This window comes from Cynocephalus volans, chromosome 12, assembly GCF_027409185.1.
Source record: "Cynocephalus volans isolate mCynVol1 chromosome 12, mCynVol1.pri, whole genome shotgun sequence".
Taxonomy (NCBI): Eukaryota; Metazoa; Chordata; class Mammalia; order Dermoptera; family Cynocephalidae; genus Cynocephalus; species Cynocephalus volans.
This window is the reverse complement of record NC_084471.1, coordinates 62,269,786-62,294,292: the sequence shown is the minus strand read 5'-3', so window position 1 is coordinate 62,294,292 and position 24,507 is coordinate 62,269,786. Positions and strand designations below refer to the sequence as shown.

At 50.5% G+C, this 24,507-nt stretch overlaps 1 protein-coding gene across 1 annotated transcript; it reads right to left on the bottom strand.

Moving 5' to 3' along the window:
- Positions 1 to 294: 294 nt before the first annotated feature.
- CTDSP2 (CTD small phosphatase 2) lies at positions 295 to 24,030 on the bottom strand. Its single transcript, XM_063075207.1, has 8 exons — positions 23,446 to 24,030; positions 9,643 to 9,791; positions 8,058 to 8,096; positions 7,508 to 7,609; positions 6,885 to 6,941; positions 4,610 to 4,702; positions 4,284 to 4,469; positions 295 to 4,103 (listed from the first exon to the last, which is right to left on the bottom strand). Exons 1-8 carry the CDS (start codon positions 23,507 to 23,509, stop codon positions 3,978 to 3,980), a joined length of 816 nt encoding a protein of 271 aa, XP_062931277.1. The 5' UTR covers positions 23,510 to 24,030; the 3' UTR covers positions 295 to 3,977.
- Between the last annotated feature and the right edge of the window lie 477 nt (positions 24,031 to 24,507).

Genomic DNA, 24,507 nt, shown 5'->3' with positions numbered 1-24,507 from the left:
CCTTAGGGCTTCTGGTTCATGTCCAGAAGTCAACAGGACACCCAGCATGTGCTTGCTAAGCAGCTGGATGGCAATAGAACTACTTCCAAATTGGGTCCAGGGAAGAGCTAACACAGCCTGAGTTCTGTAACCTTGCAGAGAAGCCCAGTGCCAAGTCTGAAGCTGGTCTCCCCGCTGGGTGCAACGGCTTGTTCAGTCTGGGTGCTCTGACTTCATTGTGACCAAAGGAAAAGAAGAAAAGAAGGGTGGCTCCCGCTAAGTGCCCAAATGAACCACCGCAGGTCAGGAGGCAGCTTCCATTCCTGGATAGGTTTTTTAAACCTGCTTTTATTAATTAATACAAATATTCCAAAAATATAGACAGACACGTAATGGCGTCCTACATTTCAAGTTTTTGAATACAAGAAATTTATCAAACCATGAATCTGTAAGCAAGGTAGTCAGAATCCCATAGCCCAGTCACAGTGGGAAGCAGATGCCCTACCCTCCACATCCCGAAGGGGGAAGCCGCACAAGATAGAACCTGTCAAACTTGGGGTAATCACAACCAAAGAATTTCACAGGGCCCAAAGAGGAAGGTCTGCTTCAGGGGCAGGCCACACATTAAAGGAATGAAGCAGCTGGCCAGGCCTCTGATCTCCTCTCCCCTGGTTGAATGCAGATATTTACTGGCGTTTTAAAACAGGAAAGACAAAAAACTAAACCCCCATTTTACAAAAAAGGTGACTGAAGGATAACAGTGGCTAAGTAACCACCTGAAGACCTGAAGGGGAAAACGGGCTTACTTTTCTCATACGCCTGGCCTGGCTGGGACACTGGATGCAGGACAGCCTTGCAAGGGTTACTAAATGAGTCCTCAGGAACAGGTTAGGGGCAGCAGAATAGAATGAGACCCATTTCCCAGGGAACAACTGCCTTTAGATTTCTCATGCTTTTAGCACAAAGTTGTTTCTGGGCCATGTTAACAGAGGTGAGTTTATACGTTTACAAAATGGTCAAAATCTTTGGGAGGCAGGAGAGCTAAACAGAAGGTCCCAGGTCAACTAAAGGCAAATTCACTCAATCTCTCTAGTAAGGGACCCATGGGCCTACAGAGTATCCCCTCTACAATGTGCAGAGTGGAAACCCTTACCTGACCCTTTTCCAAACTGGTCCTGTGTCCAAAGCTCCCCCTATGAGAGGGACACGAACATCAGGCTTTTGATTTAGAAGCCCAATCAGAGAGAGACACTGTGTCTCTGAAGAGGCACCTGAAAGAACTGACCCTGGCAGGTGGGCAGATTCCTGGCATGGCTTGAATTGTTATCAGGCATGGTGGCCTATTGCCTCCCGAAGAACAGTCTCAAATGGAAAGGGCTGGTGAGAAGCCCCAGAATAGATCCAGGGGTGAACTAGCCCCCTCCCCATCTTACCCTCCTCCAAGATTGAGTCTGGCCTGACTCCTCTGAGGAGCAAGTTTTCAATCATCACTTGCCCCTAACACACTGTGAAACTAGAAACTGGTAAGAAAATAATGACACTATGCTGGCTCTGGTCCACATCGATGGACCCTGTTTTTTAGATCTGGCTGAGCTTTTTCTCTGGGGAAAGAAAGGGGGAAGTGGCAATGATGTTTCTGTGGAAGAACTGCAGGTGCGCAGGCAGGGTTCTGACGGGAGTGAGGCCTGTAAAGCAGGGGTTTCATGCAGAAGCAGCAGGGACACTCCCAACAAGCCGTCCTGGGCTTTGGTCATGAGTCACACTCCAAGTACTTGGACAAGCCTAATAGGAGAGCGAGTGGTACAGGTGCTTCCTCCACCTGGAACACGGAGATCCAAAAGAGGGCAGAAAGGGTCCTTAGAACTCAATCAGCTTAGAGCCTCTTATTGCTTTAGTCAGAAAAACTTGGCTGGGTCCAGATGGCAGAAGATTTGGTCAACCCAAGGGCTAAGCCTTAGGGTGGGGCTTGAGAGAGAGGCCCCTCTTGCAGTATTAGGAAAGTGGCACGGGCCAGGGCCTGGATCTGAAGCCCCAGCTGGCCTTAGAGTCTGAGCTCCCACTTTCCTTCAGGAGATGTCATTGCTGGTTTGGTACTGGCACCCCTCTTTCCTTTCCCTGTAGCAGGACCCCACAGGCACCAGGGAATGATGCTAGAGGAAATGACCAAATGAGCTTTGGGGACTCTGTTCTACTTCTGTGACACCAGAGAATGACAAGGCCTTACAACCGTGAGATGAGGGAAAATGGCACAACAGTGTTAGAGAAAGATGCTAGCCAGCCAGTTACTGCTCAGAACACCAAGCTGCTGCTCCACCACCTGGTTTTCTCGAAACTAGTTAGTTCCTGAGGCTGGACCTAGTACGGGGAAATTGAAAAAGATAATGGGAATGAGTCCTGAGTGGGCAGTGTCCCTGCACCTGCAGCAATTCACAATGCTTTGTAACACCTGCCTCCAGGGAAAACAGAAATGAGGATAGGAACTCCCTCGACCCCAAAAGGAGGGAGGAAAGAGAGGTGAGACCACCACCCAGCCCTGGGGGAGGCCACAATTAAGGCAGTGATACTGAGGTGGGGTGGGGCTCCTTTTTGGGGGCCCATTGTGCTCTCAATTACAGCAGCACTTCCCCTTTTGTTTTCCACCTTGGGGAAACTTCCATTTTGTGACTTTTTTTTTTTTTTTAAAGCACTCACTATTAAGAACCTTTAAGCTAGGGACACCCAGAGTGCAGGTCTGAGAGGGGCCCACTCACACCTGTTACCTTGAGGCAAGAGGCATGTGTGTTAGGCTGCAAACCTAATCACAAGAACACCCATTCTACCTCAGCCCAGGAAAAGCAGGAGTTCTGAGGCCCTGGAGAGGAAAAGCGACAGCCAGGAAGGATGAAGGCTGGAACAGACAGAGCTTGGCACAGGACAGGCCCTGTGGGAAGACACAACAGGAAAGAGCCCTGCCCAAGAAACAGGAGGGGCTGGAGCAGCTTAGAGAGCTCTTCCCAGCCTTTGGAACAAAAGTCCTTGCACCAGCAGATAATCCCTGAAGAGCAGACTTATGGAAACAATCCCAAACCGAGCTGATCTACAAGCCCAGAGGACACACAAATTCATGCTCTGGGGATTTTCTCTCTTCCCTGCACCCCCAGTGCCTCTCACATTTATCTCAGGCCCAGGATGCAGCTCTGTCAGAAACAAACCAGGCCTAATACTCCATGTTTAGAAAGAGAATTTAAAACACAGTCAAAAGAACGGAAATCAGTTATCTGTCCTCCTCCAGGGCAAGAACTCCTTCCCCACAGGTTTAAGGCTATGGCTAGGTGGTGAGGAAGACAGGTCCAGTGCCCAAGCCTTGGGGAGACACAGAAAGGGCCCATGCCAGGCACTTGGCTGGAAGCAAGTGCAGCCCTTGGGCCACAGGACTTGAGGGCCACTGGGGTACTGATTCTGGAAACAAGTTGTCATCTTTCCAGATATGTCATCTTTTTGTCTGCAGCAGCTGGCTGAAGAAAGATTTCAGAGAGGAGTGTGCCTGGGGCATCCAAAGGCAGCCTCTGACCCTTCCTTTCTCCTTGGCATAGGCCTTCAACATTGAGGAAAGGCCATGGTTTGGCAATGGAGCCTTCAATAGTCTTCATCCCTATATAGAGCTCAGTCGCTCTTAGGGTAACAGGAGAGGAGATGAACTAACTTGGAAAGACTCTTGATCTTTTAGCTTCTCCCCAACTGAAACACTATATCCCAGGGCAACCGTTCACAGCAAGACACACACGCACACACACTCTTGAGAACCCAACTCAGGGAGCAGGTAGCCCTGGGTACTGGTGGTCTGATATTTGCCCGCTCAGGGTCTAATCTGCTGTCCTAAGGCTCTTTCCAGTCTCTTCTCCCTATTTCCAGGCCCCATTTGGTGAAGTGCTCCAGCTTCCGCTCTGTCAGGCTGGTCATAAAGGCACAGTGTAGGAAAGTCCCCTACTAGGATGGCTGTTGCTTGGAAGCAGAGAAGGCTAAGGGGCCCGCAGCTGCCCAAGGCTGGTGTAGACGTCCTCTGCTCCACTCAACTCCTCAAAGATTGGGATCAGGTTCAGCAACTCAGTATCTCCCATGTCATCAAACCAAGACTGCACAGGCACCTGGGGCAGGGAAAAGGAGGTGTAAATCTCCTGACTGCCACTTCTTTCCTCCCTTGCCCCAGAGCCCCTGGAGGCTAGCTGGGGCCTCCGAGGGTGGTGTGTTCCTCTGGTAAAGCCCATGGTTCCGTAACCCACTCCCTCCCCCAATCCCTGCCGTGTGGGCATGTCTGGACCACTTACTGCATTCTCTGGGTGGAAGATATAAGAAGCAGGTGAGTTGTCCAAGATGAGGGTTTTCCTTAGGTCCCTCCCCAGGCGGCTGAGGTCCTTGACATAGCAGCCCTGGTGGAATACACAGGACTCACGGAACAGGCGGGCCCGGAACACCCCACACCGGTCCAGTAGATCTGTCACAGGGTCAGCATACTGCGAGGAGGGAAGATGCCTTAGTCTGGATACAGTCCTGGTCCCCCTGTGGCTTCCTGCACACTAGCAAGAAGCTGCTGGACCACTCTGTGGCCGCCACACCTGCTCCTGGTTCTTTTCTCCCCCTGTGCCCCAGGTACCTTGGCCAGGCTGGCAGTGAAGAGAACACATTCAAAGAGTTCCCCCATTCGTCTCAGGAACTCATCCACATAAGGCCTCTTGAGCACATACACCTGAGGAAAAGCAGAAAGGTTTGCTGGAGACATCCCTGTGAGGCTGAAGCATCGCAGCGTCAGCCACCTTCAGCACTTACACAGAGCAGAAAATACATCCAGATGCCCACACCCTAGCCTCTTGGACTGCCTGGCTGGAAGCCTTCTGCCTCACAGACCAGGGCACTAGCATCACCCCCTCCCTCTCTCACCAGCCTTCTGCTGGCCTAGTGGTCCTCACCTTAACCCAGCTCAGGAAGAAGTGCATATACCCATGTCACCCAGAAGCCATCTCAGTTTCCGGCAGCAGACCATCAGCTGCCTCCAGAAACAAGTAATCAAGAATAGGCCTCACAGATGGAAACAGCCTATCCTGGATTACTTGAATCCAGCCACAGCCTCTCTGCGAGCTTTCTGTCTTTGGCTCCAGAAGGACAGTCTGTCCAGATCACCATCAGGCAAGGATATGAAACCGCAGGCCCTTGTACAGCTTCTCTGAATTGCACCAGGAAAAAGTGATATTTTCAATGACCACAGACTAGACACCCTGACACATCTTGCTGTAGCACCCCATTTTCTGCTCACTCCTGCCAGCCGCCCTGATACCTGTGCGTACCTTTCATGATCTTGCACATTTTGGCCTGAAAAAGGTTTTCTTGGGGGGGGGGGGCACACACAGTGGCTGGCCAGTACAGGGATCTGAACCTTTGACCTTGGTGTTATCACAGCACCACGCTCTATCGAGCGAGCTAATCAGCCAGCCTGAAAGGTTCTCTGGCTACATATTCTCCCATTAGTCTGCATTCTCTTGCTTCCCTGCCTCTAGCCTACACAGGTGCCACTAGAACCATTTCCTCAAAGCTCCTTTTATATATGTCACTCCCTAGTTCAAAAAGCATGTACCCGCCATGACTCTGCCTCCTGGAGCTGGTCAAAACTGGCTACCAACTCAACAGATCTCTCTTAGCTCTTCAGCAGGAACCCTCTGCTCTAGGCAGCCACAAACTGGCACCTGTTCATCTGCCATTTCTTCAACCTTCAACAAGCTCCTTCCTCCTTGCAGCTATTTATCAAGCTGGGCATCCCCTCACCACTCTTTGCTCAAAACCCACCTTGGCAAGTAGCCCTCCCTTGTTTTAATCTCATCCCTTTTTTATTACTGACACCCAGACTTGTTAACCAGGAATTCACAGCATGTACCTGCCTATTTGAAAATATGCCTTCATCTTTTCCCCATGGGTTTTGTACATCTCCATACCCTCAACTAGACTTCTGCTGGGCAGTCCAAGGGCCAAGCCTGGTTCTGATCAGGGGCTGGTGCTGGTCCTGGTGGAGCACCTCAGCTGGGGAGGTGGTGATGGTGAAGAAAGCCTCTAATAGATGTGACAACAACCTATGGAAGTCTCAAGTCCTGTTTCCCTACTAGTAACTCTACTATTTGACCAGGCCATGTAAACAAGTATGAGGGCTATCAGGGCATCAGCCCCAACGGTCCCTGACTCTCAGGCCAGCTGGCAGGCCTCCTGGGTAAGCATTTAGAATAAATGGTCTTTCACTACTGCCTTCACATAATCCCTAACCCTGGACTGAGCAGGTATGCAGGGCTGGAGCCTGGTCTTATTTAGATTTGAGTGCTCTTTACTTTGATAAATGCACACTGAGCGCTTACTTGGACAGAATCCAGTGTAGGGACGCAAGGGGAGGACAACCAGGGAAGGCTTCACAGAGGGGATGCCTGGACTGGGGAGGAAGCAACTAACCAGCTGCCTTTCAGAAGGGTAGCTGGGCATCCCAGGCTGAGAAAACTGCTAGTACTGGTTTCCTTGCCTGTAGCAGGCAGATACACACACTATTCAGGAAAAGAAAATGCAGTAAGTCATATAACAGTGATGGTCACATGGGGACAGTGATTAATAAATGATAGCTATCACTATTATTAAATAACATAAACTGCTCTTTCAAGCAGCTTGGCTATGAAGAGAAAAAAAGGGTGACAGGGGAATGTAGGGCTGAATTTTTTATTTTTAAATAAGCAAGGCTTGAGTATAAAAGATACTAACATAATAGGAGAGGCCAAAGTTACAGAAGAGAGATCAACTGATGGAATGCAAACCATGAGAAGGGCAGAGGACCCCAGCACAGGTGAAGGAGAAGGCAAACTGCCCCACCCTCTGGGCTGGGTGTGACCTGGCAGACAGCTCACCTGGTGAGTGGTCCCCTCAATCTCTACAGGCACTATGAAATCAGCATTGTTGATTGGCTAGAAGGAAGAAAAGTCAATGATGTCAGCATGGTGGGAAAGAGACAAGAAGCCCCTACCATAGCCCTGAGAGGGATGAGGAGGAACAGATCTTAGACTCCAGGAAGCTCCTCTCGCCACCCCACTAAGGGTTCTCACCCCAGTACAGGGTAAGATATCCCCTTCTGGTTTTCCCTACTCCTCAGCTCCCGTGCCCATCCCCCCAATTCTACCGGAGCTGAGAGTTTTAGGGCCTTCCTGAGTTAACAAACATCCTGATAAGACAAACAGGGGCAAAGGCCAAAGCTGACTCAAGCACTCTTTTAGGGCTGCCCTGTATGGAGCCCCTGTGGTGCCTCTCTCTGCTATGTGGCTAGGGAGCAGATGCAGCCTGTTGGCAGCAATTGGGGAGACCAAGGGGGTTCTACTCAACATTCTTCAGTGTGGCCTCTAGATATCTCCAACACCAGGCTGGCCAAAATGCCAGTGACCTGGCTCTCTTCCTTCTGGTCACTCTTCCATCCTTACCTTTATCTCACACCACCTGTTGTCAGGCTCACAAGAGGACCCAAGATTAATCAAGTTACCTTAAAGGAGCTATGCACAAGGGTTTCATCCAGGTCAATGACCACACAGATCCTTCCTTGATCTTCCTCTGTCACCTCTGGGAGCAAGCAGGTCCCTGGGATCTAAAACCAGAGCAAAGCTGCTGAGATATGCCCATCCAGAAAGCCCAACTGTTCTCCTCAGCAGAACTCTGGGAAGAGCTAGGCTGTTGGTGGAGATGGAATCACCAGCCCAGACAGGTACCATTTAAAGGCATAGGAGGAGAAGAAGAGGCAGAGTTGGCTCCTTGGTCTCAGCCTCTCAATGGAAAATTAAATGATAAGGACATTGGAGGTGGCAGTCAAGGCTGCTGTGGGATGGACAGTAGCTGCACGAAGAGCGTGTGCAACACTAGCTGTCTCCCAAAACCTAATGCCTTGCACATAGGGTGCCCTCAGCAACAAATGGCTTCCCAGGGTGGGGAGGTGGCTGTACTAGCACCAAGGAGCGAGGGCATCACCCTGGCCAAGGGGCTAGCCAGTGGTCACAGGGTCCTAGGGTTCTACATGTTACCCAGCCAGATTCACGTACCTGATAAAACTGGTACTGGAGACACTGGAGCAAATCCGACTGAGAGAGAGAAGAAGGTGGTCAGTGCCAACTCACCAATGTCTCCCCTGCCCTGTCCACCCCAACTGCCTCTGCTTCAGGCCTAGATGGCAACTTTTCTCTCTAAGACCCAGCCACCTGGAAGCTCCTAACATGAAAAAGTGACTTTTCTTAAGAGCTGGGCAGGAAAGGAGAAGAAAGGCCAGCACTTCCTTTCCACATTAGGCCTTACGGAGGATGGAGAAGACAGTGTTCCTGTTCTCAGCTGCCAATGCCTCTCAGTTGGACAAAATGTGGAACAGAGAACAGCTTATTCAGGGACACAGAGCCAGAGGTAGAGACAAAATGTGAACTCCTCACTGTGATGGTTTAACCTCCTGCTTAGTCCTTAAACCCAAGCTTTTCTTTGAGAACATGTTTTCTATGCCCTCTTTAGGGGGATGTATGGGGGAGCACTGAGCTCCTACAAAACATCAAACAAGCCAATGTGAAGGGAGGTGGAAGGCAGAGAGATCAGAAAGAACCCCCTCACCCCCGCACCTTTTGCTAATAACAAAAATATGATTGTAAAAAGTAGTAAGTGTTCTTAATGAAAACCTTGAAAAAAATTAAAGTTGCAGCACTTAGAAAAGCTAAATTTAGTGTATTTCCTCCAAGTCTGTGTTAGCAGTCTTTTTTTCTGTAATATAATACTTAAAATTTTGCTTTCTGCTATTTGACTTAATGTTGCAACTCAATCCATCTCCATGTTACCGAGAACCTTTTGTAAAAATTAATCACTTAGTAATACTGTCATGTTGTACTTTATTTAGCCATTTCCCCCCATTGGATAATGAAGTGACTTTTCACTGATGTACATGTCTTTAGCCTAGTTCTGAGAGAGGAAGGACAGCTAGACCTTGTTGTTTCAGAGAGGTACCACTGGCATTTGGGGCAGAATTTTTGTTACTTGGGGGCTGGCCCCACCTTTGAGATGCTAGACATATTTTCTGGTCATTGTGACAATAAAAAAACCCCACACATTTCCAAATACTTTGCAAAGTACAGGTGAGAACTCCTGAAAGGGTTTATTGAAAGTGTGGTAGTTTCAATTCCTTGGTTCTCTGCAAACCAGGTAACTTGGAAGGTAGCTCTGCATAGTAGAAAACAACAAACAGACTTTAGAGCCAGAGAGATCTGAGTTCAAATCCTGCCACTATCATTTATTAACCATGAACTATTCAGGAGCAACATAAACCCTCTGGGTCTCAGTTTCCACATCAGCAAAGTGGGAATCCTCTGGATCTCCTTGTAAGGTTGCTGTGCAGATCACATGAGACAAATGCAAAGTGCCTTGCATAGTTCCTGGAACCTGGAAGGATCTGGACCACAGGGTCCCTCAGATACCACAGGAACATCTGGCTGGGCCATGCACAAATGGGAAGCAACAGGAGATGAATTACTAAGGGAAGGACAGGGGAAGGGCCTCCTCTGAGCCACAGATCTCTGCAACCTCAGACAAGGCCACCTGGCATCTCCCACTAGCAGTTCCTTCCTTACCAGCACCGCACCACGCCAAGCCAGCTACCTTAGCAATGGTGTTGGCTTCCTCCTTGTAAGCAGCAAGCTCAGTGGAGGAGCTGGACTGGCCAACATGCTGGGCACGAAAACAGCAGAAAAGGGCCTTGAAGATGTTACGTCCACGAGGCTTCTTAGGAGAGGACTTGGAGACCAGGCCTAGGGTGGAGGGAATGACACAGACATTAGCTATAGGGACATGAGTCTCTGTCCATAGCTTAGCTATGCCCATTCCTATAGACCCTCTAATCTGTCAGCTACACCAAGGCACACAGTATAAACCTGGCAAATGACCACATACAGTTAGGGTGAAATGTATATGTTTATTCCAACATTTTCTTTTCAAAGCAGAAATGTCAGGAATTGAAGGGGCCAGGTATATTATCTAGGTGCTCTGCTGCTCCAGTCATAGCACACTGAAGATGCCCTCAAAATTAATTCACAAAGACAAAAAGCCTCCCCAACACCAGCTTCCAGGAAGACTATCCGTTCTAGACAATGGAATAACCTAGTCCCCGTTGGGTTAGTGGAGCTGCAGTTCTGTTCAGTGTGTTCCTCTAGATGCTGGCTCAATGGCAGCAGAACTGAGCCCAATTTGCCTAAAAATTGCAGACTAGAAACAAGAGACCAGAAACTCCAGAACAGCCACAGCCCCAAGGAATACGCTGTACTCTGTTCATACCCTTCTCTCCCTCCCACACCCCAGCCACTTCCCTTAATACTCGCTCCCCTCAAAGAAAGGGAGCCTAAGTGGTAAAACACAGGTGGATTAACCCCTTGGGACACACACATCCACAGCCTCAGGACCTAGGCTGATGCTCCTGCCTCTAGGCTGCAGCTGCTTAGTCCCACATTGACAATCTGGGCTTTGGCAATATAGGAGTCTTGGCAAGGCATCCCCAGAAAGGGCAAGCAAATATAAAAAGTTTTGGGCATTATAGGACTGACCAGAAATGGACTTCAGAATATCTTTTGCAAGTTCCTTTTGCTTCAGATGAACTGTCCTGGCAACTGTTGAGCAAGAGTGGACACACAGTGGGTACTGTGGCCAGGAGGTGGCGCTGCACACCCACTTGCCAAATGGTCCTCAGCCAGAGGTCCCCACTTTCTGGGGTCCACTTGTCCTACAGATACAGCCTGAGTAGAAGATGGGCCTAAAGATTAAACCCAAGCCATATCAATTTAAAGCACAGGGCAAACTACTGTGCAGGGAAAGAAATGCTGGAAATACCTCTGTCTGTGGGTGAAAGAAAGACAAACAGAATGTGCCACTCAGGACAACTTCCCCTGTGTTATTTTTTGAGCTAGGGATGAAGGAAAGGGAAAGGCAATGTGGTAGGGCACCCAGAAGTAAGCTGGAGCTCCCTCTGCCTGGTCCAGTCCTCAGACCCGCACCGAGGTGGTCCTTGCACAAGTGTGTGATGGGAGAGCCATTTAACACCAGTCACTGGGCTGCCTGTGCCACTAGAGAGGAGAAAAGAAAAACCAAACTATTCCCCAGGACCAAAGGCAAGGAAACGGCCCTCCACAGCAGTCATTCAAGTGCAGTCAGTACCACCTGAGAGGACTTTCTGCAGGTGCAGGCCAGGCCTCCCCAAACATCCCGTACAGAGCTCTTTCACCCTCTCCTCCTTGGGTTAGGCCAGATTCCTTGACACTGGTATAGCTGACCATTGGAAACCTTTCAGAAAATGACTGGGCCTCTCCAGCAATTAGCCTGAAAACGTGGACATCACTCAAGCTCTTGGCCCTCGAAGAATCAACATTTCCAGAGGCTGGAGATTTTCTTATGAAGAAGTTGTGCTGGGGGCATCCCCCAAAGTCCCTGTGTCAAGGAGACAAAATTCAGAGCAGAGCCCAGCACTTAAAGACAGAATGAGAGGTTCCTTGGACTCTCCCCACCCCACTTTAATAATCTATGCAGAAAATGGAGGGAAAGGACGGCTTCCCCACCTGCCTGTATGGCCCACATTAAATTCCAAGCCCAGGGACTCAGGGCAGACACTGACACAAAGCTTCAAGACCAAAGCTGAACCATCATTTTTCCTTTGGTTTATGGTTTCTTCATGCAGAACCACAATCAGAGACTTAACCCGGGCACAGAGCCTTTCTTAAAAGGCCACACAGCCTGGGCCTTTCCTGAAGAGAGCCCGTCAGGAACGCACTCAGTATCTTACTGACAGATGTTGTGAAGGCTGAGTAATCCTAAGAGGCAGCGGGGTGAAAGGGGCAGCTGGCTGGGGCCATGGAAAGGCCTCTCTTGCACCCACTGCAGGAGGCCCAGCAGGCAGAAGTGCCTCAGCCCAGGACAAGGAGCTTGGACTCTGTAGGGGATGAGAGTCTTCTCAAAAACACAATGTAACCAGCAGCCCCTGAGCCTCAGAAATCACAAATGACTTAACCCTGGGGGCAGGCACTCCAAGCAGAGTACCCCAGACCCAAAACAGCAAGGTCAACACTCCATACATCCTTCACTTCTCCCCTCCCTGGTGGGGCCCCTCTTCCTTCAATCCATCTCCAGGCCATCTGTCCTCCTCACCTTTACAAACACTGCTCCTGAGAATTCACCAGGGCCTGCTTCAGCATCCCCCAACATGGCCGCCTCCCTGCAAGGCCTGCAATGGCCTCAGTCTGGTACATTCATCAGCCTCTGCCCTCTGTGTAGCAGGTGCTCAATAACTGACTGGCTGAGTGAATGAATCCAGGGGACTCCAGAGCCTCTGTCATTTAGAGGTAGTACCTGGAGAAACCTCCACTAGTCTGCAGCAGCCCAGCAGAGTTGGAAACAGAAAAGCCTCCTTTATGTGAGGAGAGGAAGGTGGGCACTGAAGAAGCCGAGCACCTGAGCAAAGCTACTTTGTCTTTCTGGGCCTCAGCCACGTTTACTGGGCAATGACAATGTGCCAGACCTGTGTTAGACACTTGACACCATTACCTCTTTGAATCTTCACTACAAACCCATTTGTAGGCACTAAAATTCCCCATTTAACAGAAGGGAAACTGAGGCACAAAGAGGTTAAGTAACCTGCTCAAGGTCATGCAAGTAGTATGATAGCAGAGCCAGGATTTGAATACAGATCTGCCTGAACCCAGAGGCAAGGCTCTCAACCATTACCCATAAAGCCTCTGAAAGTTCAGGGACATTGTGGGAGGTTTGGAGACATTCCAAGGTCTCTTCTTGGGAACTTTTGCTCTATTCCTCTCTAGGATGGGCTGGTAAAGGACCAGTTTGGGGTCCAGCCTCTTCCCCTTGTGTCCTCTTGGACAGGCCACCAAACTGCAAGGCTCTGGGATTCCACTCCAGGGAATCCAGCCCCACCCTTGTCCTGTACCTGCTCTAACCAGCAGATACCGCTGGGAGATCAAGATGACATGGAGGGGGGAAGGATTGGAAGCAAGAGCTTTGGTCCAAGACTTTATCCAGACCTGCTTTCTTCAGTAGGTTTAAGGATGAGGGGGAACCACACATCAGAATGGGATCTGAAACTTGTGTCAAAGAGCCTTTCACATGCTCCTTTCAGCCAGCACTCAGCATTGTGTCCCAGACAGCCAGGTGCAGGCTACCCCCTCCCCTCTGGGTGTGATGTGGAGGGGCACCAGCCTGCTTTCCCAGGAAAGGAACATCAGGCACAGAGGATTTTCAGGCCTGTAGGGATTTCATTGCAGTTTCCCCAATGAGGGAGGGCAGCATTCCAGTGGGTGCCATGTAGCTCCACAACTAGCTGCTCTTCCTCCTTTACCCCCTTGCTGCCCTCTTTGTGGACACCAGTCCTCTTCTCCTGCCTGGCTGTTAATGTGCATCTGTTCTCCCTGCTCCAAACATCTGGTTTGGGACTAGATGTCCTAGAGGACGACCAGCAAAGATCCAATGAGGGAGCCAGTTCTGGCTGAAGAAGAAAGCAGGCAGGTGGCTAAAAACAGGGAAGCCAGGACACCCTCCAGCTCACTGCTGCCAGGCTTCCGACTGAGGCAGAGTGTGAAGAGAAGGGGGGACATGAGAGCTATCCCTTTATTCTGAGGATCACCTGTGCTAGGGTCCAGGCTCTGCCAGTTACTGACTCAGCCATACAGTTTCTTGGGGCCTCAGTTTCCTTATCCATAAATTGGGATAACAGCAAGACCTCACTCATAACTGAAAAGGATAAACAAAACTCAGAATGAGACACTGTGCAAATTCTAAAGCTAAATGCTGAGCTTGTTTTAGTTACCTATCTAAAGGGAGATGACCACTAACTGGCAACATCATGGGCCTCACCCCCAAAGGCCAGCAACAGGAGATCAGAAGCCCTCCCATGCCTATCATGTGGCTGAAGCCCAAGAACAGGCCATGGGGAAAGAAAGGTGCCTGAGGAACTTGATGATAAGCAGGTTTCAAAAAGTCGAAACAACCCCATACCTTCTATCAAATCCAGTACAAAAGTTGTTTCCCAGCTTACAAACTCCCCAACTGGTATTCTGTGGATAGCAGGAAGGCAAGTAAGGCCGTTACACTTGAGGTGAACATTGCTCTCTCCCCTTGTGTCCACCCTCACTGCCCCCAAGAAGCACTAGATGAGGACACTACAGTCATCCCTTGGTGTCCTTGGGGCACTGGTTCCAGGCCACCCCCATACGAAAATCCATGGATTCTCAAGTCTCTGATATAAAATGGCGTAGTATTTGCATGTAACCTACGCACATCCTCCCATATACTTTATTTTTAATTTTTTTGCAGCTGGCTGGTACAGGGATCTGAACCCTTGACCTTTGTGTTACCAACACCATGCTCCCCCTCAAGCGAGCTAACTGGCCAGTCCCCATATACTTTAAATCATCTCTAGGTTACTTATAATGCCTAATACAATGTAAATGCTATGTAAATAGTTGTTAAATTGTATTTTTTAAAAATTCAGATTGTTTTTATTGTTGTTATTTTTCTGAAATATTTTTGATCCACTGTTGGTTGAATTTGTGATGCGAAACCCAAGGATACAAAGGGTGGACTGCATTTGCCTCTGCTTGTTAAGAAGCATGTGCATGCACATACATGTGGGCACACACACAGATGAAGACCCACTGTACCAGGATGACACTATTTTTAATCTTCTTCTGAAGCTCAGGTCCAGATATCACCATTGCCAACAACACAGCTTTGTGTCCCAGCAAAGGAACTCTTCACACAACTTCTCAGGCTATCAGATTTTAACAAGCCCATTCATGTAGAAGCATCCTTTCTTGGTTCATACTCCAGAAGTACTTCCTTCCCCACCACCTCCCATCCCCCACAGCAAAGGATTTAGTCTGGCTATCACTATAAAATGGCCTCTCTGAGGGGCCTCCCTCCCCTTAGCTGTTGGAGGCAAGAGAGTATTTGGAGCATTTCCGGTCCTTCTTGGCCGGCTGCCTGGGCCCTGCAGCCAACACACATCTGATTTGGGGCTCTCCACAGAGAGGAGTCCTCCCAGGTCCTCGGCAAGGGGCATCTGTGCCTTGGCTAAGGATAGGCCTTAAAGTGCCAAGTGGACGGAAGGGCTCCTCGGGCCAGCAGGTGAGTCGGCAGGGGAACAAAGAGAGTGAGAGATGCCTAGACATCCCACATGCAGAAAAGACTGGAAACAACGGGGAGAGTATGCTCATTTCCACAGTGCCCAACCACTGACACTGTTCTCTTCAGCTAACAACGTAGGGCCTCACCTAGCTCAACACCAGCTCCCAAAGTTCCAAAAAGTAGCCGTAAATCTGACTGTATGGATTTTTTTTTAAAAGCAGTTTTAGCTACGCTGTATGGCTTATACCAACATGTTCTACACTGGTGTCTTCCCTGCAGCTACCAACTGAGGCAGTCCTACCTAAGCTAACATCTCTTTTAGATCCTCTTCCCTGGGCCAGAGGGCTTCCTGCACATCTCTCTCTTCCTTCTAAGAAAGGACTTCCTTCAGTCCTGATACCTTAATGTCACCTGTGGGGGTGGGAGTTACAGGTCACACACTGCCTTGCTTCCTGCCTTTCCCCTGTGCGCTTTAGCAATCTGATCTCTGATCTCAACTTTAGGGAACTTATCTTAAGAAGGATGCAGTTTTGGGAGCAGGAGATTCTTGGCAATTTCTAAAGTGTGATCAAGATCATCTGTTGACTTCAGAATCAGACTCTAAAGGAGTTAGCGCCAAAACACCCTCCTGGGCAGCTCCAACATACTTTAAACATGAGCGGGGTGGGAATGGGGTCCCCAGAAACAGCAGCAGATCCTGGGCCAGAGATGGAGGAGGCATTTTCTCACAGATATGTCAGTAGCACACTCAACCCCCAAAGCCCCACTCCAGAAGGCTCTTGGGGGATGTCAGGAAGAGATCTGATGGCCCATAGGACAGCAGGGACAAACCTGAGATGCCATCCAAGAAAACTCAAAGGGCTGGATCCTACCCACCCCACACAGTACTAGCTAGAGCAGAGGTATCATTGTGGGGGCTGTAAACCACATTTGCCCACCTGAGCCCCCTCACTTCCTGAAGAGGTGCTGAGCAGGCCCCTGTGGGAGGCTGTGAGGCTAACAGAAACCTGGCTAGCAGGACACACCCTCTTGGTGACTGTTTTCAGCTCCTGCCTTCTGGAATGCTTGGATTTAGTTGAACATGTCTCTTTCCCCTCTAGCTATGTAACCCTGCTTTAGGTTGACACAAGCACGAGTGAGAAGGAGAAAGAGCAGCGAAGGCACAGGACAAAGCTAGGGAACCCTCAACCGTCTCTCTTCTCTGACCAGTGAACAATATACTGGTTACACAGGGTGCCACTTAAAATCCTGGCTCTGCCATGTATAAGGTGTGCATCCATGGGCCTCAGTTTCTCCATCTGTAAAATGGGAATACTACCTATATCTCAGCAGAGAATTATAAGGAGCTTAAGGAAGTATCCTGGCCCTAACAGAAGCTTGGTAAGTGTCAGCTGCTGGTCATTAAGTACAAAACACTTTTATTTATGTCAAGTCTCAATCTCAAAATGTTCACATTAAAAGGGACCATAGAGATTTCTCTCTCTCAGGGCCAAGCCAGGCAAACACACACACACGCACGCACGCGCGCCAGGCAAACTCTCTCTCTCTCTCTCTCAGGTTAGCCAACCAGCCAACCAGTTCCTTCCTCCAGTGGCTGGCCCCTGCAGGAAGGAGTCTGCCAGGGAAACAGCCACCTCCAGGGACACTCACCTACCCTTCCTCTACCTCTCAGCTTCCCCCAGGACCAGCCAACCAGTATAGGTGAGTCCACCTGAGAGAGCACTGAACTAGAAGTCAGGAAACTTGGCTCTTGCCCTGGATCAGCCTCTCAACAGCTCTGTGGTCGTGTCTAAGGCACAACTCTCTGGGGTTTAGTTTCTTCACAGGCCAATCAGCAAAGGTCTCCCCTGCACAGTCCCTTACAAGGTGACTTCAGATCACCTGAAGCTGAAGTCAAAGGCACTCTAAAAAGTGGAATGTCAATACAAATGAGAGGCAGTGTGGGTTATGGTTACAGTTTGACTCTGGAGTGTGAATCTGGCTGGCACTAGTCATGTACCCTTGGGAAGGTGCTTCAGCTCTTGGTGGAGGTTTTCCTATCTGTCAAGTAGGGACAATTCCAACCTCATAAGCTTGTTATGAGGATTAAGTGAGATACTAGATATAAAATGCTAGAATAATACCTTGCCTGTGGTAAGTGCTCTATAAATATTGGCTCTGACAATTACTGGATAGCAAGGATCATTACTTTGTCCATTCACTCAGAAAACTTTAGGACTCCCCTTGAGTAGCCACAGGATCTTCAACAAACAGCAAAACTGGACCCCTAAGGGGAATCTTCCTGCTCAAGGCTAAACAGGCAGTTGGAGCCACTGCTGTGCTTACCTGGCTCTTCTCTGAGGACACCTGTCAGAATCACAGGGAGCAACTGGAACACACGCATGCTTGGCCCACCTGCCCGTGCTCTGATTCAATAGGTCCCAGGTGGGGGATCTGTATTTTTAGTAAGTGTCACAGGAGATTCTGATGTGTGTACCTGGCTGAGAGCCAGCATCTAAAGGTTGCCAGGGGTCTTTGATTAACCCTTCTGGCACTGGAAGGTGATTTGGCCAAAGTCCACTTGGCCCCCTCCCCACTACATCTGACTGGCCCAGTGTCTCTGCAGGCCTTGAAGGACTCATACGCAGGGTCTGGTTTTCCTTTCTAGGGGAACTGTTCTATTCCATACATGAGTCTAAAGACCTGAGCCTGCTGTCTCTTCCCACTGGCCCCTGTTCCTGTGAAGGAGAGGCCCTACCCCATTCTGCTATGAAAACAGAAGAGCTGGGATTCGCTGTCCTGGGAAGGCTTCTGCAGGCCTGTGTTATGCGATTTGAGCCTTCCCATCAGTCTGGGGTTAGCTCTCCCTGGGGTTGGGGCCACCTTTGTTCCCTGACAACAGTGTGGGTGGGAAAGAGCAAATTCAACATGATGGAAAAACTATGTTAAGAGATAAAAGAAGGTATAGAATAAAAAGAGAGTAAGAGCAAAGCCTGGTTTGTGGGGAGAGGGGGACTAAGAGTACCAGGGAGGGAAAGGAAATGTCAGATCCACTCAGAGATCAGGTTCAAGGCTAACTCCTAGGACAGCTGAGGAATAAAACAGGGCATACGTACCTCTTGCCCAAAGGGAGACTGTGGTGCCCACTGGAGCACCCATTCTGTAATTACAGATCCTGGAGCAGGTATACTGAGACCTGAAGGGCTGGGCACTTTGTGGACAAAGAAACTGTTCCAGTTGGTCTCTGGTTCAGAGAAGCTTCCAATTCTAAGAAGTCAGCTTCTTGACTTTGATTTCTACTAGTTCCTTCATGAGACTTTCATGTTAATGAACTCATCTGCAGCCCAGTTGGGAACTTTCCCTACATCTCAGAAGAGGGAGGGAATCATGTCAGGGCCACACCCAATTCCATGTCCTCAAGACAAGTGAGTTAATTCCATGTTTCCCAGAGCTGGCCAGCCTGACAGGATGAAAAACAGTTTAATACTACTTTTGTGCTTTCTTAATGTTGTACTGAAAACCAAAGCAGCAAAGACATAGCTTATAAACATCTATTTCTCTTCAAAACCCGCTTCTTATTCTCATATTGTGTTAAAATTCCCTAAAAGAAATCTGAATCTCACTGAGTTCATTAACTCTCAAAGCCAATGCAAACAGCAAGAGAATGTAGCACACAGTGATCTTGTATTTGTTATATCCATTTTGGAGAAGGTGAGCAACTGCAAAGAAGGTTTAGACTTTAGAGATTCTTACAGGAGGCTCATGGCTCCCTGGTCTCCTTCCACCTCCAGATGCCCAGGCACCTGACAGAATGGCAAAAGCCCCAAGGCATGTGCAACTTATGTTAGTGCAGATAAAATCCCATCCCCAGTCACACTGGCAAAAGAAAGGGTCTGTGCAGCAAGGCTGTTTGCAAGCCTCAGACACTGATCTTTCTAGGAGGCCCAAAGCCCCCACATCACTGTTCCCTCTGACCTCTGGCCACCTGTTTTTAACAGTAAGACCCACACGACCATGTACTATATGTCCTTGGGGGAATGAAGGAGGCAGAGTGGTCTAGCTGCATAAAGAAGAAGGACATCAACAGTTCCTATCACCTTCTAAGTAACAAGCATTATAGAAAGGTAGCTATCATTATTCCTATTTTACAGGTAAGTCTTTCAGAATATTAAAGAGATTTGTCAACTCTCATTGTGAAAAGAAAAAGCCCTGGTCTCACTTCACCCAATTCAAGAACCAGATTTCCAAAAATGGTAATAAAAAACAATACCCCAAATTACCCAAAGCAGGAAGAAGGTTGAGGAGGAGGAAAGAGAAGAGGGTGGGTGGGTGTGTGTGGGTGTGTGGGTGTGTGTGGGTGTGTGTGTGTGTGTACACACATGCAAGCCCATATATATTTACATGTTGTTTTTCTTTCTCATACTTAGTTATGAACACTTCTACTAATTAATTCTCCATAGAAAGGTTGGGAGCATCAACTTACCTTGGCTAGAAATGTGACTTCTGTAGTATTTACCATTTTAACTATATCCATTATAAGGGATTTGGAAAGTCCCACAGAGATGATGAGACAGGACCCCTGCCACCCAGTTTAAGATCTCTTTAGTTGAGAAAAGAGAAGATAGGACCACCACCACCTCTGCCATCCCTTGAGGGATCTTTCACAATTCCAAAGTCCTCCTCAGCTGAAACCTCTGCAAGTCAACTGCAGACCCCCAGCCCCAGATGTTAGGCATTTACAAACTCTGTTACTGAGTTAGCAGCACTGCCCTGGGGTTCTTGGGATAGGAGGAAACACAGGCCTGACCCCCATGCCAAGATGGGGGAAAAACTCCAAAGGAGACACAGAAGCAAGCCTCTGCAGCCACTGTGAGAGCACAGAGGCCAAGACCAAAGCTAGGCAAGGAGAGGTGAGAGAAATCAGAGGGGCAGGAGGAGAGGAGCCACCTGTAAACACCCTGGATCCTGCAGGCTCTGCCAAGGAGCATTCCACCTTCCCCACTCCAACACACACAGCAGGCTACAGAAGAAAGCTCCAGCAAGATTCATTTCTAAGCTTTTCAAGTTAAGTACTTAGCTACATCTACAGTGAAAGGTGTTTGAACTTTTTTTTGAGAGAATTTCTCCCTTATGCTATGTGGAGAAACAAAGAACCTAGAAAAACCAGCCACTATCTTAATTTTTAGGGATGGTTAAAATCTCTCAGAAGAATCCTTGCAATTAGCTATCAGAACCTGCCCAGTTCCACATGTGAGAAGATGAATCCGAGGCATCATTGTCCCTTCCCTCAGAGGAAGGGGCATCAGTCTCACGAACAAAAAATCTTACTTGCCCGAAAGGCCTAAGGGTCACTGAGAGCTGGGGAAAAGGCTGCCTCCACCCTCTCATTTCACATTAGGAGGTTACAGGGTAGGTTCTGTTTCTTTGGCTTTTCCCCATCTAACCCCAAAGCCATGGCACAACCTCTCAGCAATGGGACGATACCCTCCTATGGACCTGCAATAAATGGCCATTCTTGCCACAATGATATTAACTTTTTAAATTTTTGATGTTATACACAATCCTGTTCCTGCTGTACCAGGAAGCCATTTCACCCATCTGTCTCGGAAGATGATCCAATTTTGGTGCTTTTACCATTAATGCTTTCAGCAACTTTGTTCTACTTCCCCTACTGTAATTACTTTTGAATCATCAACACACCCAGACAGACTTAAAGCTCTGAGAACAGAATGCTAAAAAAGAAAAAAAAAGAAAAAAAAAAAAAAAAAAAAAAAAAAAACACTGCAATGGCAAAACAACTTCATTAAAAAGCCACCCAAGCTAGGAGCAATTTGTTTCTTTCCAGAAATTTACTTACTAAACTGCCTCACATTCTTTCCCCTTTTTCCAAGTAGGCAAGGCATGGAGATGGGACGTTGAAGCAGGGATGGGAAAGGGAAGGAACTCCAAAAGGAGCTAATTAAAACATCTGCTCTCCTCCCTCCACCCCCCAATTTTTGTTTTAAGTTGCAGGTTTTGTTTATAAATGATGTGGGACTCAGAAAGTTGGCTTGGTAGTTGCTGAGTGCTCAAGCAGCCCAGGAAGAGAGTATGCCTCCCCTGGAATGCAGTCAAATTACATTGGTAGGGAGAGAGCTGGTGGCTGATGGCTTGAGAATTCAGATTCCTCGACGGAAAAGTTTGAAGGACAAACCACACACAAAGAAGAATATGAAAAATGTAATTCCAAGAAAATCCAACCAACACCAGCAACTTAACACTATCAAAAGGACAGCTGCCTTGTTTTCTGCTTTTATCTATTCTGTTGCCTGCCATCCATCCTGGTGGAGGAAACTTCCAGCCCTGATTTACAAGATGCTGCTTCACAGTCCAGCTTTCCCTCACTCCTGGTGTGGCCCCGCCATCCCCAAGGCACCCTCCTGAGCCCCTGCATGAGAGGAGGACCTAGTGGGGAAGCACAGGGTTGTTCTTCCCAGCTTCTCATCACCACTGCCCCCTCTTGAATCTTTCTACATCCAGATTTCTTCACCTCTGGCTAGCTCTTAGGGTCCTTTCCTGGGATGAGGTTCGGAAAAGAGTGGGAAGAGTTAGGAGTGAGTTATACGCACAGGCAGCCTCCCTTTTTCAGCCCTCGGCACAGCTGAGTAGCCAGCAGAGGCGGTGAAGTTGCTGCCTGGGTCACAGAGGCGGGTCAGTGATGCAGCCAGGGAAGCAGGGATCTCCGCAACACCGAGGTCAGGGAGGCAGAGCCTTCTGGGAGGGGAGCTGAGTGGGCAAGTCTCCATCCCTCCTCAGGGCAGGCTTATTTAAAGAAGGGCCAGTGATGCAAGAAGTATGCACTGCACCCCCCCCTTCCTCTAGGGGTATTTGGGAAAGGTTGACACCACCAACCCAGCTGCTTTGTCCCTAGGCAAGTTTGAGAAGTTCTTTGGGAACGTGAACCCCAGGAATAAGTGACCCGCTGACTAATGTTTCCAAACAGGTGGAGGTGGGGCTGTCCATTAGGCTCTAGGCCCCAGTACATTCAACTGCAGCAAGCACTGCTCTTCACGCCCTGTTGGGGGAGGGGGGGCGCGGCGCAAAAACGCTTTGGATTTGGTCCCAAGAGCGTGCTCTCTCCCCAGCCTCAGGGCCAGGTGGCCCCTGTCCGGGGAGTTCCCCAGAAAAAAAGCGACACTAGTCCTTACTCCCCCTGGAAATTCTGCCTGCTATTTTGGACACATTTCTCAAGGCCAGAGGAAGAACGTGGGGGAGGGTGAAAGAGTTTGGGGGCCCCCACTGTGACCGAACTGGGACTGATTCCATCCTCGGGGCCCAACCGTTCCCCTGCCCCCGGGAAAGGCCTCGGCCTCACCCTGCTCCCGTCCCCAAGCCCACCCCAAAGAGGCCCCACGACCCCCTTCGTGTCTCCACCTGATCCCCAAGAAGGCGGGGGCCGCGAGCCGCTGCCTACAGAGAACTCGCACTTTTTCGCTGCGCGATTCAGAACCACGCCGGGTCTGATGCCATCCGGCGAATTATGTAACCAGGGACACCGCTCCCTGGCTAAACAAACGCGGCTCTGTGTGTGCAGCGGCGGCCCCGGGGGAGCGCACCGGGGCAGGGAGGGGCTCCAACCGGGCCTCGGGGTCGGGCTTGTTTGCTCAACGAAACCAGCGGGAGGCAACCCGGCGCCGCCGAGGTCCTTGGCCCAGCAATAAGCCGTGGACCCGCCAAATCGGGTCCGTCTGGGCCCAGGCCCCTCCCCCACCGCGGCCGCCCCCGCCCCCAGGCGGTGAACTTGGTCCCAAGTCCCGCCAGACGCCTTCACCACCCGTTGCCGGAGTGACCTCGGGCTCAGGGGGCCTGGGAAATGCTGGACTCCAGTCCCAGTTCCGTTCCATCTCGGGGCCCCCCCACACCCCGTTCTCCTCCCCTACCCTCCCGGCCGTCTTGGGGCAGCCGCGCTCTGCGGTGCAGGAAAGTGGCGACCCCACCCCCGAACTCAGGAGGGGGCGGCCGCGAGTGGGCTCGTGTTTCGAGCACGATCCCTCTGTCTCTCTGCCCCGGGGGGAGGGGCTGCAGGACAGGGTGACAGCTGCACCGAAGACGCCCCTCCCCCTCGAGCGCCCGGAATCCCGGCTCCGCGCAGCCCCCATAGGGGTCTGAGTACCGACCGGGACGCGGGGGAGGATGGACCCAGGGGTCCGGTTGGAAACGCCTGCTGTAAGCCCCGAGAGGTCAGGGGTCGAGACCTGGTTTCCGGGCTGTGCTAACCCCCTCCTTGCCCGGGGGCAACGCAAAGTTTTGGGAAGTTGCTTCCCCTACCTTGCTTGGTGAGCACCAGGGCGTCTTCCCTCCGCGCCTGGGTGATGATGGAGCCGTGTTCCATCTAACAATCCCGCGGGCCCGGGCTGGCTGGGCGGGAGGACTGGCGGGCGCGCGGGTTGGGCTGGGGGGCCTGGGCGGGGGCCCGCTCCGGCTCCGAGACTCCGACTCCCACAGCTGTTCACATCCCCCCTCTCGTTTCCTCCCCAGGCCGGGAAGGGAGGCGGCCTGTACGGAGGGCGGGCGGCCCGGGCAGCGGCTCCCCCGGGTGCCCCCGGCCCCGATCCCCCGGCGGCAGCTCCGGGCTCCTCAGTTTGGGTCCAACATGGAGAATCCGGAGCGAAAACAAGAGGAGGAAATGGGACACGGGGCGGTTTCCAGGCTCCCCCCTCCCCTCCGTACTCCAGATAAACAACCCGCGGCTGCAGCGCCCACCCCCGCGCGCCTATCGGCTCTTGACCAGGTCTCTCCACGGCCCGCCGGCGCTTCCTGCTCCGGGGCAGCCTCCTAGGCTCCGGGTCCCTTCACCTGTGAGCGGCCTGGGCTGCGGACCGTCCCGAGCTTTGCTATTTTGTTACGGAAAAAGCGAATCCCCAAGGGGGGTGGGGTGGCGGGCGGGCGGGCTGGCGGGGGAGACTTGAAACCGCTCCGGCGCTCCGATTGGCCCTCTCGGAAAAAAGAGGCGTGACCCCTCCTTACTATGCGGTGAGAGGACCCAACAACATTCCAGTCGCTGTGGCCACGCCCCCGGGCCACTCCCCCCAGACAGACTGCGGCCTCCCAGTGTTCTCGGCCACACCCCCTTCCCAACTACTTAAAAGGCCACTCCAAAGCTCACATTTCCCTGCTCAGTGCTGGGTAGTCCTTGTGTTGGTGACTGTAGTTGGGGAAGGCAGAAGGGTTCCGTTCTTCGGGTAACCAGGGCAATCCTCGAAGCCTAACCCGTGTCGGACCCGGGGATGGGGGGGTGGGAGGGGTTCGGGGCAGTTACCTTACTTCCTGCTTAGCCCTTGAATCCAAAGACCCACCTGTTCACATAAGGGTACAACCATCGAATACCTA

What these genes read in the sequence shown, in the direction of transcription:
- CTDSP2 (XM_063075207.1), bottom strand. Translation starts at nt 23,509, where the DNA reads ATGGAACACGGCTCCATCATCACCCAGGCGCGGAGGGAAGACGCCCTG. An exon ending in TTGTGCATAGCTCCTTTAAG is followed by an intron (nt 6,942 to 7,507) that starts GTAACTTGATTA and finishes TCTTCCTTCTAG; the next exon opens with CCAATCAACAATGCTGATTT. An exon ending in TTGAGGGGACCACTCACCAG is followed by an intron (nt 4,703 to 6,884) that starts GTGAGCTGTCTG and finishes GCTTTTCCTCAG; the next exon opens with GTGTATGTGCTCAAGAGGCC.